Source organism: Mustela putorius, unplaced genomic scaffold (assembly GCF_011764305.1).
Source record: "Mustela putorius furo isolate JIRA1106 unplaced genomic scaffold, ASM1176430v1.1 tig00000589_pilon_pilon_pilon, whole genome shotgun sequence".
Classification (NCBI taxonomy): Eukaryota; Metazoa; Chordata; class Mammalia; order Carnivora; family Mustelidae; genus Mustela; species Mustela putorius.
The window spans coordinates 5409033-5436195 of record NW_025421425.1 but is presented as its reverse complement, the minus strand read 5'-3'; the positions used below and the strand labels follow the sequence as shown (position 1 = coordinate 5436195).

Sequence of the window (27163 nt, the reverse complement as noted above, 5' to 3'; positions counted from 1 at the left end):
GTCAGGCATGGTGCTCGTCCTGGGGTTCTAAGGGAGAAATGATCATAATCAACACTGAAGGCGTTTTTATGCAATACAGCATTCGTCAGACATTTGGCAATTTAATGGTTGATAATTATCGATTGGCTGCGCTTGTGTTGTGCACAGAGAGCATGGGGATGCTGTTGGGGGCCTTCGCCTGGTAGTGTAAGGGAAGGCCTCCTGCAAAGAACGTGGTGCTTGAACTGATGATTTGAAGTGAAACACAGCCCGGCAGGTGGGGAACCTGAACATGGACCGTTCAAAGGAAGGGCAGGTGCAGGGGTCCGGAGGTGGGGCAACCGGGGTGTCAGAACTATGAGGAACTGTACTAGTTTGCTAGGGTTGCTCTGGATTGACAACAGAAATATATTCTCTCACAGTTCTGGAGGCTGGAAGTCTGTCTGATCTAAGGTGCCAGTGGGGTTGATTCCTACTGGAGGGTCTGTAGGAGAATTTATTCCATGCTTCTCTCCTACGTTCTGGTGGCACTTGACAACCCTGGATGTTCCTTTGCTTAGACACCTGTCACGTTGGCATCTGCTTTTGTCTTCCCATGATGTTTTCCTTGTGTGTCTGTGTCTTAGTTTCCTTCCACTTATAAGAACACCAGTTCCTGGAGTAGGGCCACGTTCATCTTACTTGATGACTTCTACAAAGACCCTATTTCCAGATAAGGTCCCATTCACAGGTAGTGGGGCTTAGGACTTAAACATTTATTTTGGGGGTGCACAGTTTAACCCAGAAGAGGCAGTGGTGAGCAAGGGGAAAAGGGAAGAAGGAGATATGGAGCAAATTCCAAAAGGCCAAGTGCACCACACTACAGAATTCCATTTCATCCCGAACGTGACAGAAGGCACGGGAGGTTTGTACATAGGGACGTGACCTGACCTATATTTCAGAAAGATTCTCTGGCTCCGTGTCCTGGGCGAATAGAAGGGGGGGCAGGGAAACTAGTATCGGAAATGACAGCACGGTAAGATGGAAAGACTGAGCTGCTACGACAAAGCCTTGAGAAGGAGGACGGGCAGAGAGGAGGGGAGGACAGGGTGGACTTCGTGGCTGAAAAGCACGTTTTTTTTTTGTAGATTTGCTGGATGTGTGTGTTTAAAGATGTACTGAATGACACAGGAATTTCTCCCTGATGTTTTGCTCAAATCCTCTTGGGCTAGGACTTCAAGGTTACAGAGGGAAGCTTCTCATGGTCTCATTGTACAGTGAGGTCAAATTAAACTTCCTCATTTTTAGCCACCGTTCATAGAAATTACTTCTTAAAATAAATAGCATTGCTTTAAAAATTTTTTTTATTAACATATAATGTATTATTACCCCCAGGGGTACAGGTCTGTGAGGCGTTAGGCTTATACACTTCACAGCACTCACCATAGCACATTCCAAATTGATGGAATTTGGTCCCCAATGTCCATCACCCAACAGCCCTCTCCCTAACCCCCTTCCCCCCCAGCAACCCTCAGTTTGTTTTGTGAGATTAAGAGTCTCTTACGGTTTGTCTCCCTCCTGATCCCATCTTGTTTCATTTTTTCCTCACTACCCCACAAAGCCCCCACTTTGCCTCTCAAATTCTTCACATCAGGGAGATCATATGATAATTCTCTTTCTCTGATTGACTTATTTCGCTCAGCATAATATCCTCTAGTTCCATCCATGTCATTGCAAATGGCAAGATTTCATTATTTTGATGGCTGCATAGTATTCCATTGTGTATATATCTACCACATCTTCTTTATCCATTCATCTGTTGATGGACATCTAGACTCTTTGCTTCTATAAACATTTGGATGCACGTGCCCCTTTTGATCACTACATTTGTATTTTTAGGGTAAATATGCAGTAGTGCAATTGCTGTGTTGTAGGGTAGATCTATCTTCAACTTTTTGAGGAACCGCCATGCTGTTTTCCAGAGTGGCTGTACCAGTTTGCATTCCCACCAGTAGTGTAGGAGGGTTTCCCTTTCTCTGCATCCTTGCCAGCATCTGTTGTTTCCTGGCTTACTAGCATTGCTTTTTTTGTCCTTTGTTCTTAACCCTAATGTCTCTACAACCAGGGGCACTTCCTGTTTTTGTGGGTCCTCACTCTTATAAAATGACAAATACAAATTTATATTCAGGACTTGGAAAGGGACCGTTTAAATGACAGGCCATGGAAATTGTGTCTTATGGGCTTCTTGGTAGATCACGTCTATTTACAACTAGGGAGGGTTCATTAATATGGTCCTAACTTGGAACTCAAGGGAATGATATTCCACTTAGCAAAGAATGATAGTGACAACAAACATTCGTATTTACTCGATAGTTTGCCGTATTTGATGTACTCGTCATCAGCCTATGAAGTGGGTGGGGAAGCAGGACAGGCATGGTTTTTAATGGACTAGTGATAAGCGGGAATTAGTCTCAGAGCTGTGTCCCCATCATTGCATGGTCAACGAGTGGCAGAACACCATTTGAGCCCATATTTTAGTAAACAGGATTCTATTCTCAAGAGGCCATACTGTGTGGGGGCTGGCGTGAGAAGACCAGTCGAGGAGCTGGGTTTGAATCAGAAAATGTTCTGTGCTGCCGGGAGCTCTCGTAAGGACCACGGCATTTCCTACAGGATTGGGCTTACCTGGTAAGGTGTTTGCATGGATCATAGTGCCAATGTCGACTTGGTAAGCTTGTAGTATGGATGACAGGCTCTTACGGTGTCCTGTCTCATTTGGGGAAACTAGTCGTCTTTTGATCATCACATTCATACTGAGTATTTCTCTTAGAAAACAAGCTTTCCCCTCTCAGGTATAGACTGTTTGGAACTGATTTAGTATTCCCTTCTAGATTTCACGGGCACCTTCTTTTTGTTGGCTTGAAATTGATTTTATATCAACTTTTGCCTTTTATTTTACAATCCATAGCTTAACTTCCTTCGGGAAGGATAGCATTGCCAAGAGAGCTGCAGAGGTATTCATTCTTTATATGAATATAGCTGGTTTGTTTTTGTTTTTTATTTTTTTTTGGCTTCTACCATAGATCTATGATCGCATTCTGTCAGTCTCCTCTCGAGAGGGTGAGACCATTGAATTGGATAAACCTGTGATGGCAGAGGGTAATGTGGAAGTTTGGCTTAATTCTCTCCTGGAGGAGTGTCAGGCTTCCTTGCATCTCGTGATTCGCCAGGCAGCTGCAAATATTCAAGAAACAGGTTTCCAGCTGATTGAATTTCTTTCTTCCTTCCCCGCTCAGGTCAGTGTATTGAAATTGGAAAGTATTTTCTACAGAATAGTCATTTGAGATCTCATACATTGTAAGCTACACAACTGGCTATAATTTAAGACTGGACCAGAATTAAGATTTTCACAAGAATTTTTTTTAATGTGAATAATCTTAAAGGTTTCACTACAGATTATTTGGTTATATATATGTCATATGTCCAAACACATATATTGTCTTACATATGTTTTTTATATATGTTTTCTTTATTTTTTTTTAACTTAAAAGGTTTTTTTCCCCTGCTGAATGTCTTTAATAAATAAATTACAAAAAAGTACTGAGTGTATGGTTTACTGGAAAGACAAGAAATGGATTTTAGTATGAAAATGGAGAAAATGTTTTCTTAGCCATTATGATCAGTAAAGATTTTTCTGAGTATTCACCATGTGTAGACCTTGTGTTAGTTCAAGGAAAACAGGTTTAAGACATATTCTTTCCCTTCTAGTAACTTGAAGTGTATCTAGAAAGGAAATATGACTTTAACAGTAAATGATTTAAAATTATAAGGAAAACATTGTGGACACCTCATGAGTCTCTATGTATGTAATCACCAGGTGGATGGTATGAATAGAATTTCCATAGGTTTCCAAACGATGAATCAAGTTGATGCAATCAAGGATGACCTTATATTTGCATACTAATCACCATTATCCACGGTATTTTAGCTTCTATTTAAATATATTAATATGCCACACACACTCATAAAGCCTTTTTCGTTTCCAAAAGGTTGGATTATTGGGAATTCAAATGATATGGACACGGGATTCAGAAGAAGCCCTCAGAAATGCCAAGTTTGATAAAAGAATCATGCAGAAAACCAATCAGTCTTTTCTGGAGCTACTGAACACATTGATAGGCATCACAACAAAGGATCTGAGTTCCATGGAACGGGTCAAATATGAGACTTTGATTACTATTCACGTGCACCAAAGGGATATCTTTGATGGCCTGGTAAATGCTTTATAAATGCTATGGCATATACAGAAAAGCAAATACTGGGCATTATCTGTGTTTACTTGTGGGAATTGGTTTGAATGAATTCAAAGAAAAGGTCAGGCAAACAGAAGAGTCAGGCAAAGGGTCACCGTCATGATGAGACATCATTGCTCAGATTTTCTTTTTCAATCCCATTTTGATGATCTCTGCTAAGATGTTATTGAGCAATTCAACTTTCTTTTTAAAATTCTTTATGTGATCACTGTTAACACTAAACTGCCAGGTAGCATCCCAGAAAACCTTTCATTTGTCTTCTGCTCCTATAGTTAGTAGGTAAGGATTACCAGTTTCTTGTTACAGAAAAATGAGTAACACTGCTAGAAGAGTGGCTTTGTGCTTCCTCCAAGGCTTTTGATAAATCCCATCTTGAACAAGTTTTGCTACCTTTTATGTCATTGATTGCCAGTGGCCTTTCCTAATATGGTTGGTGACATTCAGGTGACATGCAGAGTTTTACCTTTAAGGAGAGGACAGAGGGGCAAACAGAGTTTAGTAGCTACAGAAAACAGGAAGTGTGAAAAGAAATGAAATTTGTCCTGTACTCTAAAGTAGAACACTAGATAAGAGGCAAGAAGCTCTTATTTTCCTAGTAATTTGCTGGATCGTGTCTCACCCCATTATGTAAAAAAGATCATAAAAGATTGATTCGGATGTACTGGGAAGAAGCTCTTTCAAGCTGCTGTGGTCTAATCTCTCTTAACAGTTAAGCACAGCACTTGCTTCTCTGAGAAATAAAGGGGTCTGGATAATTTTGCATTTATTATTTGTCAAAGAAAATGATTAAAAGGGCCTAAACTTTTGGTTAAAAAATTCAGGCAAAAGCATTGCTGGACAATAACCTACCATTTAGATGTTAGGCCCTTTGGCCTGCTGCAAATCCTAGGAAAAATAATGAATGGATTAGGGGAAAAACCCAACAGTGTACTTTGTCATAATCATAAGAGATGCCTTTTTCCCAATGAGATTGTTTGATTGTATGCCAAAACATGGTTTTTGTAGATTGTGCCTTTTATGGCTCTGCAGGGCTGCCGTAAGAGCACTGCAGAAACGTGCAATGTGAGAAATGAGTATCTTACTGTGAAAATACGTCCCGCTCCTTACATTGGTGGGCACAATTAGGGATTTCTCTTGAATTTTTCTATTCCCGTAACTTCTAAAGTGTCCTTTCTGCTGATCAGTGAGTGAACGGGCTGGTTGGTGATGTAGTTGACATCTCCGAACCAGTGGGGTTGTCTCTGAGTCTCATTTGCATCGCATTAGGATCCGCAGGAGCGCTCACGTGCATACTTTCTACGCGGCTCTCATCTCAGCGTTAACGTGTATCTTTTGCATTTCAGTGTCACATGCATATCAAGAGCCCTACAGACTTCGAGTGGCTGAAACAGTGCAGATTTTATTTTAACGAAGATTCTGACAAGATGATGATCCACATCACAGATGTGGCTTTCATATACCAGAATGAATTTTTAGGCTGCACTGACAGGCTTGTCATAACTCCGCTCACAGACAGGTGATGGAAGGATTCTGTGATTCCACAACCTCTCTCCCTCCGCCCCCTTCCCAGCATTTTTATTCTCGTGAGTTCCTCCGGGGACTTCTGCTTAATGTCTCTTTAGGGTTTAGAGGCTCTTGGATACCAGCGTCTTTGAAATTCAGTATTTTTAGCTGTACCCACGGATCTTTGCTTGGGATTTAGGTTTGTGACTGAAACGCTTTGCTTCCTTTACCTTCAGTCTTAGAGGGGCCACGTTTAAAGGACTCAATGGACATCAAATGGGCAAGGAAAGGAATTAATTGCCACATGTCAGTAGGTACAAATCACAGATGGCCTTGAAGGCTGCTTTGGGGACGGTGGCACCTACTGTTATTACAAAGAATTAAGATGGTGTTTTAGCAGGAATGAAATTGAGTATCAGTGCAGGAGAAAAGTAATGGCGAGGATGGTGGCCTGGACCTCTGGCGCTCTTCCCTGTCCTCTGCCTGTTACGTTAGCAGCTGTGCTAGCCAGAGATGCCTCACACCTTTCCGTGACTCCGCGTCCTCATCCGCGAGATGAGCTAGGCTGCCTGCGAGAGTCCTTCCACAGCTCTGTAACTCCCTAGTCCCTTTCAAACTTCAGGGCACCCGCTAATTGTGCAGACACTGTGCTCAGGGAGGCAGCGGATACCTGTTTTGGACAAAATGAGTGCTAAAATCAGGATTTGGCCCAAGTAGAAGCTGAAGCTGAATCTCATTCATTTTCATGAAGTGAATCTCTGGGCCATTAGATGAAAAGTATCAGACCAAACATAAAAGTTTGACATCATACCCCTGTTCCTTCCGAGAAGCTTGTTCCTCCTGCTTGTTTGTGATGCTAAGTGCAATGCTGGCTTTCAGCGGAGAGATTTTATCTTCACTCTCCTCCTCGCCGTCCTCTTTCTAGTCCTTCGTAGCCTGCATTGAAGATGGTTTATGCTGGATGTACTTGGATGTCCTTTGGGAGTGTTTGTCTCTGTTTTGAAGTGCAGGGGTGGCTGATCACCAGATGTGGCAAATCCCTTGAAACATCTGTGGCTCGAGCAGTGATTTCCCACCTTTTGCCTCTTCAGACCCCCCCCCCCCGCACTCTCCCTCTCTGGTGAAGACCACTTTTCCTGTTTGAGGGGGAAGGTGCTGTCCCAGGAGAGACCGTGCCCTCACTCCCCTCTCGTGCGTCTGCCGACCCAGGTGTCTGCCTTTGTGCAGTCAGCTCTCCGGGTGGACATTCTGTGCCATCCTCCACAGCCAACGTCTCCACCGACAGTGGTTTTCTCTCTGGGAACATCATCGGTTTTCATTTCCAGCTGGATCGTTCTCATCAACATACAAATCCGCTGTAACTGCTATCAGAAAGGAAATCCTACAGCGAACCCTCAGGGTTTCTTCCCATTTCTGTGCTTCTGTCAAAACGCCTCAGAAACACCTGTTCCTCTTCACCTATTTTATTTTGAATTCACTCTGGTTCGGCTCTCTGTCATTTTCCATTGATCCCATAGGGGCTCACCACAAATTTGGAAGGTTGAACAACAGAAATGGCTGATTCTATGGTCTGCGTGTTACAAGTCTGACCTGTGTCTTTCTGGGCTGACATCAGGTATCCGCAGGGCTGTGCTCCCTCCTGGTGTCTGCAAGGCAGAACCCACTTCCTATGTTTTAGGTCATTGGCAAAACTTTCTCGGCAGTGGAGGGCCCCCGGCCAGGTTTTCTTGCTGACCATCAGCTGAGGGCTGTTCCCAGCTTTGGGAGGCTCCAGCGTCCCTCAGTTCACGACCCTGTCCTCCACCTTCACAGTCAGCAGCGGGGGGTTGAGACCAGTTTGTGCATCGACTTTCTCTCTGGCTTCAGTCCTGTGTCTGACCCAGTCTTCTGCCTCCCAGCTCACCTCTGAAGGACTCGAGAGATTAGATTGGGCCCAACAGGTAGTCCGATCATCTCTCACGAGGCCTTCGACATTATAGCTGCGAAGTCCCTGAGTCATTCGACGGAACCTATTACAGGTTTCAGGGATTAGAACGTGGATCTCTCTGCTGGGGGGAGGTTATGCTGCTTCTCACGCTCTCTCCCGTCTCTGGGCAGATGCCACGCAGATCTTCGGGTCGCCCCATGCACCGGGCATTACTCATTCTCAGCTTTCCCGGCCCGTCAGGAAACACACTCTCCTTGTGATCTGCTCCCTCCACACACTTCTCGGACAGCACGCTCTCCTGGCGCTTCGTGCTCTTCCGGTCACCTGCACTCTTCTGGTTGTCTCTTCATATGCCTTCTGGTTCCTCTTTATCTTCCTGGTCTAAATGTAGAACATGCCAGGACTCTGTCCACCTGCGTTCCCTGCTCCGGTGGTCTCAAGTGGCTTTGGGTGTCATGCAGATGTGGACTCCCCAGTCTGCACCCAACCGGGACCTCTCGCCTGAACTCCAGACACACAGACCCACTTGCCGGTGCTACATGTTCACTTGGATAGGTGCAGGGGATTTACACTTACCACGTCTGATCGTGCCCCTGCAAACCCGCCTTCCTGTAGTCTTCCCCATCCTAACAAACGACGAATCCATCCTTCGGTTGCTCAAGCCGAAATCCTCGGAGCCTCCTTGGTGCCTTCCTTTTTCTCTTGCTTCCTCATCCCATCGATCTTCAAGCTCGCTCAGCGCCATTTCCAGAAATCATCCAGGATGTGACCATTCTTTGCTGTTGTCACGCTGTTCCAAGCCACCATAATCTCTAGCCGGGATTATTGCGGTAGGCTTTTACCTAGTCTCCCTGCTTCTGCCATCCCCCCCGCCCCCCCTCCCCCTCCCCTGCAGAGTCTACTCTCAAGTCAGACACCGGACATAAGTCCTATTCTGTCGCCTCTTTGCCTCAGTCCCCCCACTGTCTTTCTCTCTCACCCAAAATGAACTCCAGTGTCCTCATGTTGGTCCGCAGGGTCTGGCACGAGCTGACTCTGGCTGCTTTTCTGTTTCTTTTTCCTCATTCAGCTTCAGCCGCTTGCTCCTTGGCTGGTCCTTGAGCAGCGCACCCTTGCTTCAGAGCCCTGGCACTTGCTGTCCCCTTGACCTGAATTCTTTCTCCCATCAGTACCGGCAGAGCTTGCGTCCTCGCCGCCTCCTGGGCTCTGCTCACATGATGTCCCCGCCTTCTGGGCTCTGCTCACATGATGTCCCAGAGCTGTCTTTATTTTTTCTGTTTGCTATTTTTAAATAACTTGTTTCCTTCCTTTAGGATGTCTGCTGAAGAGCCAGCATGGACTTCCCGTGATTTATTTACTATTCCTAGAATAGTGCTGTCACATTATAGGTGCTGAAGAAGCATTTCCCGAATCAATGCAAGAAATGTTTATTTTCAGAGTCACATCTTTGTGGTGAAAAATTTAAATAGGACAGAAGAACATACAATTGGAAGTATGAGAGTAAAGTTTCCCCTGTTTTTTAAAACCAGTATATTTCCTTTCTTCCTGGAAATGTCTAATGCTTGTGTGGTAAAATTCTTTTTTCATTTTCACAGATAAGTATCAGACTATACAAACTTCTCTGCACCCTCATTCTTTCATTGTGTTCACTGTATCAAAAAAACTGGGTAACTTTAAAAGCAAAGTGGGTATCTGTAAGTCTGTCTCAGCCTGTCTCCCCCTAACTGTTCATTTGCTTATTTTTCTTTATCTTGATGATGGGAGAAGCGAGTTACCACTTTGTTGTTGTTGTTGTTGCTGAACCCCGGGATTCCACGGCGAGCTTTGCTGCGCTTTTACAGAAGCACCCCTCACTAAGATTGATACTTACAGAGTCAAAGACCAGAGGCATCGATCTACTTGTCAGTCTTTTCCCGATTGCCCTGTGGCAGTTCAACCATGTTGGCAGCTTTAGTCTCTGGGAAGTTCACGGTCAGGTGGATGGAGCTGCTGATATTCCAGATGACAAAATAGTTGTTCTAATTTGCTAAGAACATACAGCACCTTTCTCTGAAAGCTCATGGTGTTTTTCATGACTAGTCCTTCCTTCCACTCTGGGCACAAGTAGAGAAGACAAAAGTCATCTTTGCTGCCCCCGTCACTCGGGCAGAGGGCAGCAGAAATCAAATGCTGGTAGAAGTTTCTCGTCTACTTGATAAGAAATGTAGGTAGGTCTAAGCAACCCGCGCGCCTTTGTCTCAAGTATTCTCATGGCTCCTGTGAGTCACAGTCTCATGTTGAGCCCTGGACTCTGCCCTCCACAGCTGTCTGGTCTTGGCCAAGACACCTAACCTCTCTGATTGCCTCCTTTTGGAATTACCGTGTGGACTAGAGGTGATGGATGTAGGTGCCCCGGCCTGGCACCCAGTAAATGTTAGTCATTATTGTTGTTGCTATGACTATGGTTTCTTTTAATCATCAATAAGACGTTCTTTATCAATGTTTCCTTTTGTTTCTCCTTAAGCATGTTCTATAATCAGAGTCTATAACCAAACCAAAGAAAAGGAACAAAGAAAAATAAGTTCCTGATGTCTGTCTCCTTGCCTTAGGAGGTTTTTAGCACTTGGGAATCAATACTCTTTAAGAATAGGAGCTGAAGGGGCGCCTGGGTGGCTCAGTGGGTTAAGCCGCTGCCTTCAGCTCAGGTCATGATCTCAGGGTCCTGGGATCGAGTCCCGCATCGGGCTCTCTGCTCAGCAGGGAGCCTGCTTCCTCCTCTCTCCTCTGCCTGCCTCTCTGCCTACTTGTGATCTCTGTCTGTCAAATGGATAAATAAAATCTTAAAAAAAAAAAAAAAAAAAAAGAATAGGAGCTGAAAACACTATGAATGTTGGTTTTTGTGGTTGGATTTGGTTAAATTGAATTCCATCATAAGACCTGGATCATGGGGCTGGCCATTGTTGGTTTAACGTGATAGTCAAATTCTACATCTCTCTCTCTCTTTCTCTTTTTCTTAAATTTCTTGATATATAGGAAGGAATGCAACTATAGTTGCATTCTTTATTTTATTTATAAATAAAGAATATTCTTTAGAATATTTATTCTTTATTCTATTTATTTATTCTTTATTATTCTTTATTTATTAAAGAATATTTATTAAAGAATATTTATTATTAAAGAATATTAAAGAATATTTATTCTTTATTTTATTTTATTTTATTTATTTTTTAAAAGTAGGCTGCATGGGGGTGCCTGGTTAGCTCAGTGGGTTAAGGCCTCTGCCTTCAGCTCAGGTCATGGTCTCAGGGTCCTGGGATCGAGCCCTGCATCCGGCTCTCTGCTCAGCGGGGAGCCTGCTTCCCTTCCTTTCTCTCTGCCTGCTTCTCTGCCTACTTGTGATCTGTCTGTCAAATAAATAAATAAAATCTTTAAAAGAGAAAAAAAAAAAGTAGGCTGCATGCCTCACTTGGGACGTGAACTCACAACCCTGAGATTAATAGGCACATGCTCTTTATCAACTGAGTAAACCAGGTGCCCCCACATTGTGCATCTCTAATTCCAGTAGCTGCTGGGAGAGGAGGAGCCAATTAAGACTGTACAGCTGGGCTGGCACAAGACATTTATTTAATAAGAGTTCGTAGAGTACTAGGTGCCAGGTTTAGGGAAACAGTTGAAGGTACAAGTATGAACTCGACCCCGTTCCTGAGAGCAGAGAGCTTAGGGCAGTCTGCTGGGGAGATAGAAAGCTGCAGAAAACCACTAAGCACATAGAAGTCCAAATCCTTTTCCTGAATGATGACATTTTTTAAATCAGCCAAGAGACTAGAAAGGAAAGTAGGAAAGAGGAGGAGCGATGCACATACATCTAGAATACTCGGGGGCATCACATGAATGTGGACATGAAGATCCATGCTTGTCTCTGAAAGGCAAGTCCTAGAGGAGTCTGGGGGCCAGCCTAGCAGCTGGGCCGAAGCCTCACCCAGCGGAGGAACGAAGGATCCAGCCCCCGGCTCGCCCACTTATTCTTCGTGTAATTAGGATGCCTTTAAGGCACCTTAACAACTTGCTGGTACTTCAGGTCAAATATAGACCCAGATGATCCCAGTTGTAAGAAGAGTTTGCAAGACGAAGTAGTGGGTGGCCAGAGTTCCTGGAGATTTATTCCTTACCTGGCGGGGTGGACATGTTCTAGAACCTGGCGGTGTTAGGGCATGTCGCCAGACAGGCTCGAGTCTCAGCTCTGCTGCCACAATCCTGAGGAAAGGAATTCCATCTCTGGGAACCTTTCCCCTCGTCTGCAAAATGGGAAAAACAACAGTAGCTTCCCTGCAGGGTTCTCCGCTCCGGGCTTACGTGAGATCTTGTAGGTGGAGCCCATCACGTGAACTATTCTTACTGAGACGGCTCTGCCAGGGATAGCGGAAGGGCAGGATGAGAAAGAAAACCTTGAATTAAAAGGCAAAATCAAAGTGAGCTTGGGAGTCCTCCTGAGTTTACCTTGTCTTCTCCCTCTCCGGGCTCTGCGTACTTTCAGGGCTCAGCCATTTACTAGCCTATTTTAGGAGCCCACTTCTGATAAAATACAGACTCTAGAGGACCTCCAGTTGATGTGCTCACTGTTTATTTCCACCCTTCATGCTGGACAATCACTTTCTATCCTTTGAAATATTTCTTGAGTCCAGATGAATGCTTTACAGAGCTCAGCCACAGGAAAGCCCTCAACTGCATCACTTTATAGACTTCCTTTGACAACACAGTGGGATGCTGGGGGATCGAGTAATTCATCAGCGAGTTATCAGGTTAGTTTTCTCCTTCCCAGGCACTCTTGTATTTTCTTCCAGAATCTTCTGTTAATATCATGCAGTAAGAGACAGTAGAAGGTGTGTGTAGGGACAGTAGTTGTTCCCAGAAATAGATCAAAGATGTGATTATTTAGCAATGTGTGATTCAGATATCAAATATCATGCCCCCTATACCTCAAATTATTCATTAGATTCAAAAGGGGATTAATCTTTTTTTTTTTTTTTTTTTTTTAAGATTATTTGAAGCGGGTAGGGGCAGCAGGAGAGGGCAAGAGAGAATCCCAAGCAGACTCCACAATGAACACAGAGCCCCACGTAGGGCTCCATCTCACGAACCTGAGATCATGACCTGAGCCAAAACCAAGAATCAAATGCTTTACTGTCAGTACCACCCAAAAGACAATCAAATGGTGTCCAGTCTGTTCTATAGAGTATTATTCTTTAAAGGTTGGTAGGTTTTTGTGAAAATTTGCCAAGTAAGTTTTGGAAATGCTATGTACTATTTTTCACGCTTGGAGAATCTCACTATACATTATCCTGAGAAAGCTCATTGGACCTTTTTAAGAATTTTCCAACTTACTTGGCCATAGGCCATCCTCTCCTCTTTCCTCTACACATGTTTCTATCTGTAAGAAAAGCATATATTAAGATGCAGTTCGGGAAATATTATGTAGGGACAGTGGCTCGAGTTTTCCCTTTTTAAATCTGGCGCAGGTTTCATTTTTCTGTGGCGTCTCCGCAGTGCCTTCCGGGTGCTGGCGGGATGGTTCTAGTGATGTCTCTTTTCCTCCAGGTGTTACATCACGTTGGCTCAGGCTCTGGGAATGAGCATGGGAGGAGCTCCCGCTGGACCCGCAGGAACCGGGAAAACGGAGACCACGAAAGATATGGGACGGTGTCTTGGGAAGTATGTTGTGGTTTTCAATTGTTCTGACCAGATGGATTTCCGAGGCCTCGGACGGATTTTTAAAGGTGATGGTTATAGTTTTTACTTGATGAAAAATTTAAGCTAAGGTGGAATATCTTGTTAAGATTTCTTTTCTTCAACCATTGGCTACAGTGCAGTGTCATTTTTCAACTTCGTGCAACTTTTTGGAAACTGAGCCTCGCGGTGTGGTGGGGATCAAATGTCCTGCTCACTCGCCTGTAACCCCGCAGATTGGCCGCTTCCAGATGAAGCACCACATGGTGAATCATTTTGGGGGCACCCTGTGCAGAGTCTGTTTGTTCAAGTTTATTTTTGAACAGACTTATCTCTGGCTTGTCTTGGCAGCTGCAAAATGCCCTTTTCCCCGGCTTTTTGAAATTATATACTAATTGGATTCTCTATCTAATTTTCCTTCGAAGGACTGGCACAGTCTGGATCCTGGGGTTGTTTTGATGAATTTAACCGTATCGATTTACCAGTTCTGTCCGTGGCAGCCCAGCAAATTTCCATTATTCTGACATGTAAAAAGGAGCGGAAAAAGTCTTTTATTTTTACCGATGGAGATAATGTGACTATGAACCCTGAATTTGGACTTTTCCTGACCATGGTAAGGAACCACAGGGAGAGCTGCTGAATGTCAGTCTTATCGCAGCTTTCATGCCTCGCCCGGGTCTCAGGGCCCTTCGTTTCCATGAACGGAAATTGGGACGGTATTTTTAACTCCTGTGTGAAAGCCTTGGGTGTTAAACAAAGCTCATCGTAATAACCTGTGATGTCGTCTCTCCGGTTAAAAGGGGAGTAAGATATGTAAGTGCGTTCTCCAGTGATCAGTCCAGATTTGCTGCCTGTGCTCGATGAATCTGTTTCTGGCATACCGGTGGGGGTGTGCTGCCCGTGACCGTGACGTTCACCCCTGGTGTTTATTTCCCGTGTAGAATCCTGGCTATGCTGGGCGGCAGGAGCTCCCTGAGAACCTGAAGATTAACTTCCGCTCCGTGGCCATGATGGTGCCCGACCGGCAGATTATCATAAGGGTGAAGCTGGCTAGTTGTGGCTTCATCGACAACGTTGTTCTGGCCCGGAAGTTCTTCACACTCTACAAGCTGTGCGAGGAGCAGCTTTCTAAGCAGGTGTGAGGTGCTGGCGGGCTCTCCGCACTTAGCCCCTTAGTTCTTCTCTTCTGTGAAATTTGCTCGTTTTGAAAAATTGTAGGCTAGGGCTGTCGGCAGATTATGTTAGTGATACGAAGTTGAAAGTCATATCATTACAAAATTAATTTTATATGCATAGTTTTTTAAAGTGCTCTTAGATAAATTAATATTTGTGGCGTAAGAAATGAGGTAAGTACTTTTGGAACTGATTGAAGAGCCAAAGAATTATAAATATGAATATTTGCTCTTTATCCCACTGGTACATTAATCATAATGTGTGCTGTGTGTCCTCATGGTTTTCAGGAACCTCTTAGACATTGCTCTTCTCACTTCCAAGTCCCTCATATAGCGGCCATGCCTTGCTAATAATAGTCTATTTTATCTACTGTCACTTTTTAAAAAATTTATTTCTCATTTTTATAATTTAAATTCAATTAACATATAGTGTGTTATTAGATTCAGAGGTAGAGTTTAGTGATTCATATACTGTAATTTTTTTTAAAAAGATTTTATTTATTTATTTGAGAAAGAGCGTGAGCAGGGAGGAGGGAGAGGCAGAGGGAGAAGCAGACTCCTGGGTGAGTAGGGGCCCCGCCAGGGGGCTCCATCCTAGGACCCTGGGATCAAGACCTGGGCCGAAGGCAGACGCTTAACTGACCGAGCCCCCCAGGTGCCCTCCTAGCACTGTTTAGAGTAGCAGTTTCTGACATCATGCAGTTTTTTTTTTTTTTTTAAAGGTTTTATTTATTTATTTGACAGAGAAAAATCACAAGTAGATGGAGAGGCAGGTAGAGAGAGAGAGAGGGAAGCAGAGAGCCCGATGCGGGACTCGATCCCAGGACCCTGAGATCATGACCTGAGCCGAAGGCAGCGGCTTAACCCACTGAGCCACCCAGGCGCCCCTCATGCAGTTTTTTAATTATGAGGCATGAAACTAATCTTACATTACTTTTGTAGGAGTTATCTGTTGCTGTTTGACAATAGTCCCATAAATTTGCCAGCTTAAAACAATACATAATTTATTATTTCGTGTTTTCTGTGGGTCAGGAGTCCTGGTCCAGCTTGGCTGGGTCCTCTGCTTAGAGCGTAACAAGGCTTCAATCAAGTCTTGGGCCCGTTCTTGACTGGGGGAGGACTTACTTTTATGCTCACTCCAGTTGTTGGGAGAATTCTGTTCTCGAGGTTGGAAGACTGGGGGATTCAGTTTCTTGCCGGCTGTCAGCTGGACAAGGCCGCACCACCGGTCCCCACAGGCTGCACGCTGCTATCTGCCTCATGGCTGCTTGCCCTCTCAACGTCCGTGAGGGGAAGAGGTTCCAGCAAGCTGGCTGCAGCAGTCTTGTATTAGGATTCTCCGGAGAAACAGAACCAATATGATACATTCATTTATACCTACAAAGAAATTCATTATACAGTATTAGGTCACACGCGTATGTAGGTAGAGAGGTCCCAGACTTTATTGTCTGTAAGCTGGAAACCAGGAAAGATGGGGGTGTCGTTTGAAGGGATGATGGTGTAGATTCTAGTCCAAGTCTGAAGGCCAGACAGTCAGGAGAACTGAGGACAGGAGAAGGTTGATATCCCAGCCCAGCAGAAGGGCAGAGAGAGTGAATCCAACCTCCTCTGCCTTTTTGTTCTATTCAGGTCTCCATCGATGGGGTGGTGCCCACCCACACTGGGGAGGGCCGTCTTCTTTCCTCAGCCCACCAGTTCAATGCTAATCTCTTCCAGAAACTCATTTAGAGACACATTCACGGATAATGTTCGATCAGCTACCTGGACCTCCTGTGGCCCACTCAAATTGACACATAAAATCAGCCATCACAAATCTTAAGTCATGTGACCACAGAATCACATATACACAATCACATGTGACCTGTCACCTTTGCTGTATTGTATTGGTTAAAGCAAATCACAGGGCCTACCACACTCAAAGGGAAAAGATCCCACCAGGAAGTGGGGATCATGGCACAGATCGTTAGGACATATAAATAAACATTGCCAAAAGCACATGCTAAATAATAAAACACTAAAATAAACGTAAAACTGTAACACAAATAAAGCTTCCTGACATACATAACTTCGATCCTTCTCTTCACTCTCCTCCATTCCCAGCTTCTTTGACTATTTTTTGTACCCCCAGCCTCCATTAAATTATATTTTCTCTAAAAATATTCTTGGTTTCTTCTGCTCATTGCAGCCTTTACTCACCCATTCTTCTTTTTCCATGCTCTCTCTCTCTTTCTTTCTTTTCTTTTTTTTTAAAGATTTTATTTATTTGCAGACAGAGATCACAAGTAGGCACAGAGGCAGGCAAGAGAGAGAGGGAAGCAGAGTCCCTGCTGAGCAGAGAGTTCCATGCGGGGTTCGATCCCAGGACCCTGGGACCATGACCTGAGCTGAAGGCAGAGGTTTAACCCGCTGAGCCACCCGGGCGCCCCCCACACTGTTTCTTGCATGTAGAAAACGCCCACATCACCCACTCTGGTCTTCTTCTCCACTATCGCCTTTCTCTTTCCATCATGGCCCCTGCTCATGGGGTCATTGTCCGACAAAATGAGTCAACGCACCCAAAACAGTTGGCCCTGTGCTGATTGATCTCTGGGTGAACACCCTGTGAATCTCACCTCGTGCCCACACATTGAGTGAGTCCAGTTCTGAGAAGTCTTCCTTAATTAATTCCACACACCAGCACTTTCAAGTCATTGTTACTTTTTGGTGAATTTGTTTACGTTTTTATCATGTTACTTCTATTAGAATTTAAGCTCCTTGAAATCAAGTAGGAACTCCATCGGAATATTTTTCTGGTCTCCATCCCCCCATTGGTGAGTATGAAGTGATGCATACAACTCCAGTCACCTTAGCAAATAATCGTTTTTATTTTTCACGTGGTAAAACATACATAATATTAACTTTACCACCTTAACCATCTTTAAGTGTACAATTCAGTAGTGTTAAGTGTATTTACAATGTGAGACACTTGAGTGGCTCAGTCAGTTAAGCCTCTGCCTTCGGCTCAGGTCACGATCCCAGGATCCTGGGATGGAGCCCAGCATCAGGCTCCTTACTCAGCGGGAGCCTGCTTCTCCCTCTCCCTGCCATTCCCCCTACTTGTGCATTCTCTGTCTCTCTGACAATAAATAAAATCTTTAAAAAAAGGTGTATTCACGATGCTATGAAACTAATCTCCATAACTTTTTCCTTTTGCAAAACTCTAAACCCATTAAACAGCGATTGCTCTCTTATTCTTACCCTCAGTCCCAGATACCCCCCTGCTTTACTTCTTGTTTTTATGTTTTTTACTGCTTTGTATTTTACATGAGATACCTCACATAAGGGGGATCATACAGCATTTGTCTTTTTTTGACTGGCTTATTTGCTTAGCATGAGCCTCAAGGTTCATTTGTGGTATTGGGGGTGACAGAGTTCCTTTTTATGACTGAATAACATTCCACTGTATGGCTATACCACATTTTTTCTTCCATTCATCCATCTGTGGGCATTCGAGTTGCTTCCACCGCTAGGCTACAGTGACTGCTACTGCTATGAACATGGGTGTACAAATATCTCTTTGAGCTCCTGCTTTCGATTACTTGGGTATATACCTAGAAGTGGGATTTCTGGATCATATGGTAGTTCTATTTTCAAATTTTTTGAGCAACTGCCATACTGTTTTCTATAGTGGTTGGTAATATATGATACCAGGGTGATCCAGTTGATTGAGGGTCTGACTCTTGATTTCAGCTCTGGTCATGATCTCAGGGTCATGGGATCAAGCCTTGCATCTAGCTTTGTGCTCAGCTTGGAGTCAGCTGGAGATTCTCTCTCTTCCTCTCCCTCTGACCCTCTCCCCGCTCATACTAGCTCAATAAATAAATAAATAAATAAATAAATAAATAAAGTTTATAGTGGTTGGATAATTGGGTTTTAATTATTCACTTTACATGTGATGAAATTTGGTGTTATTGAGCTTTTATAAATATGTATTAAGGGAATAACCAAGCTGGGGGCTTGGCTTTCTGACTTGTCCTCATTTCCCAGTTTATGTAATCCTAGAAGGTAGCTACTTTTCTTCTTCCTGAATACCTTTGTCTTTTCCCCATCATATATAAATATATATTCTCCTGGTTCAGAATTTTAGCTTTAGATACACGAGGAAATTTTTCTATGGATGCCTGATTAAGAAGAGGCTCAGGGGGACGCGGATACTTCAAGAGGAAATTTATTCCTTTCTCCCTGTCAAGATAGATTTATTAGTTCTGGCCTAAGAGCTTAAATTAATGGTCATATATGAGAGGACTCTTTTGGATAGTCTCAATTTGCTCCAAATATGTATTGATAAAAATTTATTGCTCCACCAGCTGTACAGTTTTTTCCTAAAGGAAAATTACAGTTTGTTCATTATTGTGAGTAGGCCTTTTGTCAAATGTATAGTTTTCACGCATAAGTTAATGTTGAAAATAAGCCCTGTGTACCTCATGTGCTTCAGGTACATTATGATTTTGGTCTGCGGAACATTCTGTCAGTTCTGCGAACACTGGGAGCAGCCAAAAGAGCCAACCCCACGGATACGGAATCAACGATCGTCATGCGCGTTCTACGAGACATGAATCTTTCTAAACTGGTAAGATTCACAGATGGAAATGTTCCACCCACTTTAATATCAGCTAACTAAGCACAAATGAGATTTAGAAATATTTATTTAAAATACTCATTTAAAATGCTTAATTATCAGCTAAAAGCGCTGGAGAGCATAGCTTTAAATTAGACTTTTTCGGAAGTTATTTTTGCAGTAACTCGTATCTAGTATAACATACGCCTATTTCCATAGAATTGAAATGGATTTTTAAAAATCCACATGTTAAGTTTCCAAATACCTTGAAATACTTTTGGATTTTAGAGCTAAAATCTCACCTTCTTTAAAGTCTGTAGAGCCCAGCAGGAAATTATATGTAAATTTAACAAGTGTGTAATAATTTCACACTCTTTCATTTCACAGTAGAGACTGAAAATCCTTTGTTCAATATCAGCAAATCTATGCACAGGTGACAGAATGATATATTTTTCTTTCAAAATAAAAGTGTGAGGCAAATTCCAATTCATGAATTTGTTACTGTCTCTTACTTAAATTACTTTTTAAAATTCAAATTAGAAACTTGTAGGTTATATAGTAACTCTCCAAACTGGTTATTTCATGGGGAGGTTGTTCTGTAGGAAAACTTTCCCTTTATCTCCTTCCTTCCTTTTCCTCTTCTTCCTCCCTTTTCTCTCCCCCCTCTCTATAAATAGCTAACTTACGGGTAGCCTGAGAAAATATTTCTCAACTTCAACGAAGATGGTATTTTATTTATTAATAGTTTTGATAAAAAAATTTGGTATGTTCAGCATTTTCAGTTTATCTGTACATCGTGCAAAAATAGTTGGTCCAGTTTCCGTTTCTTTTCTCTTTTAGATTGATGAGGACGAACCCTTATTTTTGAGTTTGATTGAAGATCTCTTCCCAAATATTCTTCTGGACAAAGCAGGTTACCCTGAACTGGAAATGGCGATTAGTAGGCAGGTAATACATTTCTCAGGGCATCCAGGGCTATGTCCCTCCTGTTGGAATTTCATGGGTGTCAGGTGGCGCTGATAGATTCCAGCTCTGTGGGTTCCAAGAACAGCGCCCAGGGCTGTGGCCAGTGTTTCAGGACAGGCTTTTCCTCACCACTGACAGAGCTCCTCCAGCCAGGGAGTCCCCCACCATCCCACAGCCACATGTTTAGCTGGCCATGTGCCCAGGGTCCCATTATTGATGGAAGCTGTTCCACACCAGATTCCGAAAGAAATATGACAAGGGAGCAGGAGGAGTGGGGCTCAGCTGGCTGCCTTGCCTGGCCCAGCTTGGCTTTTTCTGTGGCCCTGGTGTTTCCACATGGCCTTGACCTCTGACTCCTGCCCCTGAGAGTCATACACAATGATCTCATGAGGCTCCTCACCTGTCATTCTTTTCTCCCAGGCCCAGCATCACTTGCAATTTCTTCCTGGGGCCCTGGGGGGTCTACCACGTTATACGTATCATTACGGGTCCAGATTTCCCATGACACTTGATAGAGCTTTGCTTTCTTAAAGTTTTCCTAGGAGTGAAAATGAACCATGTAAACCTTATGCTTCTGTATCTTTTCCTACAAGGAAGAGTTTGGGGGTAAAAAAAGTTTTATAGAAGTGGCGATTAGCTCATATTTATAAAATACATTTGAATTCTTTGAAGATATTTGTTAACAAAAATCAAATCTAATGGATTTAGAATCCATTCTCATGGAATTTAGAATTTAGAATTTTAGAATCCAATCTAATGGAATTTGATGGATATTTTCCTTTTAAAAATAAGTATATAAAAATTTTCATCTCCAGAGCCCGTGGGTGGCCCAGTTAAGCGTCTGACTCTTGATTTTGGCTCAGGTCGTGATCTTAGGGTCCTGAGATAGAGCCCTGCGTGGGCCTGTGTTCAGGAGGAGTCTGCTTGAGGTTCTGTCTTTCCCTTCACCCTCTGCTCACCCCCTAAAATAAAGAAATAAAATCTTTAAAAAAATCTTAATCTCCTGATCAGGTAAGAGTGATGATTCATTTTGCAAATGGTTTCTTCATCATATGGCTGAATTAATTGTAGCATTGTCTTAAAAACTTAGTATAAGTCACATATAGGGTGACTAACAGCATAATTTGTAGCATATGAAAATTTGAAAAGCATAGATGTATAGCATAAAATGATACATGATTATTATCCAACAATTATTTAAGTAAAAATAAAAGCATCGTTCATAGTGTGTTTAAGCATAGCACAATAGAGCTGAGTTTCCTGGGATCACATCCCCACTCTATAAGTAATAATCTTGGGGAAATTGCTAGGTCCCTCTGTGCCTCAGTTTCCTTCTCTGTAAAAGAAAGATATCGATAGGACTAATCTTATAGTGTTGTTATGAATATAGAACTTAGAATAGTGTTTGGCATGTTAACTTTCACGCATGTGTTGTACAGATTAAAACTACCCAGTAGATTTATAGACAGTTGGAATTTTCTATGGAATATCAGTCAACTTGGTATGCTGCAAAGTTTTTCAGTTACTAAATATCACATTTTAAATTAAAGATTCAAAATGCATATTGACATTTGAGTCTTTATTCTTAAGTTGTTCCTAGGCATATATTCAAGGATATATTAATATGAATGTATTCAATTGTTGAAGGCAAATGCCGATGTTTCTTATTGGCTTGGGATAACATTTTGAGTGTTCAATTTGCTCTTTGTCTTTGCATATATATATATTTATGCAATATATATGACAATTTTCTATTTTAAATTAACTCCATGTCACACTTTGGGGTCGAACTGACAAGCCTGAGATCAGGCGTTACACTGACTGAGCCTTCCAGGGACCCCAGCAATATATCTTTTTTTGTGGTAAAATCCATAACATAAAATTTACCATTTAACCATTTTTAAATGTATTTTTCAGTGGCATTAAGTACATTCACATTATTGTGCAAAACATCATCACCATCCATCTTCAGAACTTCTCTCACCCTCCCAAACTGAGACTCCATGCCCATTAAACAATAGCCCCCATTCCTCTCCCCACCCCCACTCAGTGTCTGTGCTTATCTTGAGCACAATGGTAAGTCCCAGTTGCTGTTGATATTGCCCAATATGGGGCTTTTATGTTTTCAGGTTGAAGAAGCTGGTTTAATCAACCATCCTCCTTGGAAACTCAAAGTCATCCAGCTGTTTGAGACGCAGAGAGTGCGGCATGGGATGATGGCCCTGGGGCCCAGTGGAGCAGGAAAGACCACCTGCATCCACACCTTGATGAAAGCCATGGCCGGTAAGGGGGTGGCCACGCCCCATTGCTCTGGGCGACACATTTAAATTGTTGTGACCCATTTGAATATTCCAAGCGGTACACAAAAGTCAGACACATTAATATATTTGTATAGGAGAGAATGCTGCTTTACTGATTATTGGGTACATTTTAGAGATAACATAATAATGAACTAGAAGGGAAAAAGCTTTTTCAGCTTTATTGAGATGTAATTGACATATAACATCATGTTTAGTGTGTACAGTGTATTGACTTGGAACATTTGTATGATGCAAATGAATACCACCGTGAGGTTTGACCCCCATCTTATTACGTAGGACCATTTCGTTTTTGTGGTGAGAACATTTAAGATTTACTCTTCTAGCAACATTCAAGTATATGATACAGTATAATTAGCTCCAATCACTCTACCACAGTAGGCTATAATGTGCATTGGACCCCCATACCTATTGATCCTTTAGCTGGAAGTTTGTACCCACTGCCCAATATCTCCCATTTCCCTACACCTCAGATAGTGGTAACCACCATTCTACAATTTGATTTTTTTAGATTCCATATATAAGTGATACCACAAAGTATTTGTCTTTCCCTGTCTGACTTAATTCATTTAGCATGATGTTCTCAAGGTCCATCCATGTTCATTGCAAGTGACAGGATGTCCTTCTAGCTCATGATTGAGTAATAAATAAATAAATATACATATATAAAAATAAATATACGTATATATATATATGTACATACACACACACCACATGTTTTTAAATCCATTCATCTATTAATGGACATTTAAATTGTTTCCATATCTTGGCTTCTGGGAATAATGTTGTGTGAAAAAATTCCTGAACAGTGACTTTACATATTGCGTTGTATGTTTTACTCATGTCATTTAATTTTCACAATGATCTTGAGATGTGGCTATTACCATCCCATTTTGTACAAAAATTCAAGGCTCAAATTCAGAAATGCTCCGTGTTGCAAAGACGGTAAGTGGTAGGATTCGGAATTAATGTCAGGGTCCACTAATGAAAAGCCTAGACTTTTTCCATTATAATTTGCCACACTTTCCAGTACGACTTAATATAACCTCCCAGTACACAAAAAAATCATGGCAATTTCAATTCCTAAAATCATCCTAATCACAAACTAATTTCCTACCTAGAATCAGATGTTTTTGTGGTGAAGTTAAATGAAGGCATTTAATTTCCAGATCTCCCTAAGCCTTAGATAGCTAAGTTCCTACCCAGCGCTAGGTCATCTAAAGATAACAGGCATTGCCACATTTGTGATTGTTCTTCTCTTTCCTGATTGGACATTGATATCTCTCATACTGAAAGTACTGTGTCGGCAGCTCTTGGCCATGGCAGATTTGGGTTCCAAAATGGCACAGAACTCTGGCCGTTGGAATGCGCAGACATGGTCCCACAGGGAAAAGGTGCCTGGCTGGGTTTCCAGGAAGCCCATGCAGCCCCAGTGCACCGATCTTGAGTTGGTGGTTGTGGAGACTGTTCTATATTGCTCTAGGTTCCTGCACACGTTGGACGTAGTCTAGGTATCCTCAGCGATGGGGCCCAGTGAATTCTGTACATCAATACTCCACCAGGGAGTCTCCACACTGAGAAAGAACTGTGCTTCCTGCTATCACTCACCTTGCCTAAACTGAGAACTCACACCTGCAAGACTTATCATGTGCTTTTCACGTGCTGTTAAGATTGTGTCTGGGGATTTTATAGTGCTTTGAAATGATGTGTTCTCTCAAATTATGCCTAATAATACTTTCTTGTTGGTATGTTGCTGCCTTCTGTTTACAATAAAGTACAAATGCACCTGGTAAAATGGCTTGAACAAAGGAGTTCTAAATATTAAACAACAGTGATACATTATGTATAATACGTCTAAATTATGTAACCCATATGGTATCACTGGTTTTGGAGAAGTTCTTTGCAAAGATGAATTAATCATTAGCTGTTGATTAACCTATTCTTGGTTTTAAATGTAGAGAAAATAGTCATTATTTTAAGCAATGCATTGTTTCTTGCTGAAACCATTCATTATCCCAAAGATCAAGAAGGTAATTGGGTTGAACTTATACTAGACCCACATATATTTGTTTCCTGATTCATCAAATTTCTCTAATGTTTGAGGTCCTGCTAGTTTCAGTAGCAGGCATGAAAACAAAAGGCTGTGTCTTCAAGGAACTTACAGCTTAGTGGAGCAACACAGATAGTTATTAGTCAACACAGAATTGCTATGAGGAGGTTTGGACAATTATGTTGTGAGCAGAGGCAAAGGAGATCAGAATCTTTTCTAAGGAATGATAGGAAGGCTTACAGAGCATGTGCTACGTTGAGTAGCATTTGGATAAAAGGCCTTCTTAGCAGAATGAAGAGCCCATGCATGTAGGGGGAACTGGAGAGAGCATGGCATACCCAGAAATTGCTTTGGTATGGATAAATGTAATTTGTGTGTGGGTGGGAGTAGGGGAGCTGTAACAGAAGCTACTGGAACCCAGTGCCTCATCCCTTTGGCCTTCCCCTGGTACAGATGTAGCTGTTGGACAGCTTCTCTCACAAATGCCAGTGGTGTCCCCTCTAACCACAGTTTGGTAACAGTGGACATTGTGCTATGAACATTGGGGAATATATGGCCCCTCTTTTCACTCCATCTCTATCTGTGGGGTAAATGCCCAGTAGTGCAATTGTTGGGTCATAGGGAAGCTCTATTTTTAATTTTTTGAGGAACCTCCACATTGTTTTCCAGAGTGGCTGCCCCAGTTTGCATTCCCACCAACAGTGTAAGAGGGTTCCCCTTTCTCCACAGCCTCTCCAACATTTGTTGTTTCTTGCTTTGTCAACTTTTTGCCATTCTAACTGGTGTAAAGTGGTATCTCAATGTGGTTTTGATTTGAATCTCCCTGATGGCTAATGATGATGAACATTTTTTCATGTGTCTGTCAGCCATTTGTATGTCTTCTTTGGAGAAGTGTCTCTTCATGTCTTCTGCCCATTTTTGATGTGAGTATCTGTTTTGTGTGTGTTGAGTTTGAGAAGTTCTTTATAGATCTTGGATATCAGCCCTTTGTCTGTAGAGTCATTTGCAAATATCTTCTCCCATTTCTTGGGTTGCCTCTTTGTTTTGTTGACTATTTGCTTTGCTGTGCAGAAGCTTTTTTTCTTGATGAAGTCCCCAAAATTCATTTTCGTTTTTGTTTCGCTTGCCTTTGAAGACATGTCTTGAAAGAAGTTGCTATGGCCAATGTCAAATAGGTTATTGCCTGTGTTCTCCTTTAGGATTTTGATGGATTCCTGTTCACATTGAGGTCTTTCATCTGTTTTGAATTTATCTTTGTATATGGTGTAAGAGAATGGTCGAGTTTCATTCTTCTGTATATAGCTGTCTAGTTTTCTCAGGACCACTTATGGAACAGACGGTCTTATTTCCATTGGATATTTTAAATTAAAACGATGCAATTCTACCTACTACCATAATGAAATAATTTTTGACAGTTTTTCTTATATGGGCAACAGACCAAATCCAGTTTTTACCTATGACACTGTCATACTGTTTGAGAGTTTGCTGGCCTTTTATAAAGTGTGATTAGCTTAAAAAACAGTTTTGCTTGTCTTATGGATATCATTTATTGAAAAAGCTGAATTGTGACTCAGTTTAACTTCAACATCATAAAGTATTGCAGATAATTTCTCTGAGTCTTTTTGTGATTTCAAAAAGGAGAACTAGGGGTGCCTGGGTGGCTCAGTGGGTTAAAGCCTCTGCCTTCAGCTCAGGTCTTGGTCTCAGAGTTGTGGGATCCAGCCCTGCATCGAGTTCTCTGCTCAGCAGGGAAACTGCTTCCTCCTCTCTCTCTGCCTGCCTCTCTATATACTTGTGATCTCTGTCAAATAAATAAATAAAATCTTAATTAAAAAAAAAAAAAAAAAGGAAAACTAAAGTGGTGCCTGGGTGGCTCAATTGGTTTAACATCTGCCATCAGCGAAGGTCATGATCCCAGGGTCCTGGGATCAAGTCCCAAATCCAGCTCAGCTCCTTGCTCATCAGGGAGCCTGCTTCTTTCTCTCCCTCTGCCTTTCCCCTGCTGTGTACTTTCTCTCGCTCTCTGTCAAATAAATAAATAGAAATCTTTAAAAAAAAAAAAAAGGAGAACTATGGTTTAATTTTAAATAGGTTTAAATATTTTTTATTTTTTATTTCTTATTTATTTATTTTTTAAAAGATTTTATTTATTTGTTTGACAGAAAGAGAGAGAGAAAGAGAGATCACAAACAGGCAGAGAAGCAGGCTCCCCACTGAGCAGAGAGCCTGATGAGGGGCTTGATCCCAGGACCCTGAGACCATGACCTGAGCTGAAAGCAGAGGCTTAGCCCACTGAGACACCCAGGCGCCCTGGTTTTAATATTTTTTAAGGATTTATTTGTTTATGTAAGAGAGGGAGAGCGAGGACGAGAGAGTGAGAGAGCAGGGAGGGGCAGGAGGTGGGGATGGAGCAGAGGGAGAGAAGCAGACTCCCCACTGAGTGGTAACCCCTCAGAGCTCATGTGGGACTTGATCTCCTGACCCTGACATCATGATCTGAGCGGAAATCAAGAGCTGAACGCTTAACTGGCTGAGCCACCCAGGTGCCCCCGTTTTAAAGGGTTTTTAACACCTTTTTCACAGTGCATGGGTATGTATGCTTGCCTGTGTTCACCAATCTTTCATGTGATATGTAATATTTTAGCATCCATTTTTA

The 27163-nt window shown here is 42.4% G+C and overlaps 1 protein-coding gene across 2 annotated transcripts in view; it reads left to right on the top strand.

Annotated features, from left to right (window-relative positions):
• Positions 1–27163, top strand: part of DNAH5 (dynein axonemal heavy chain 5) — a 262860-nt gene that overhangs the window by 124549 nt on the left and 111148 nt on the right. For both annotated transcript variants that reach the window (XM_045082025.1, XM_004761213.3), the window contains exons 33-41: positions 3042–3254; positions 4008–4232; positions 5615–5787; positions 13276–13454; positions 13830–14017; positions 14346–14540; positions 19051–19185; positions 20014–20121; positions 22269–22422. In XM_045082025.1, the coding sequence (XP_044937960.1) occupies positions 3042–3254; positions 4008–4232; positions 5615–5787; positions 13276–13454; positions 13830–14017; positions 14346–14540; positions 19051–19185; positions 20014–20121; positions 22269–22422 (1570 nt within the window). The remainder of the gene's footprint in view (positions 1–3041; positions 3255–4007; positions 4233–5614; positions 5788–13275; positions 13455–13829; positions 14018–14345; positions 14541–19050; positions 19186–20013; positions 20122–22268; positions 22423–27163) is intronic.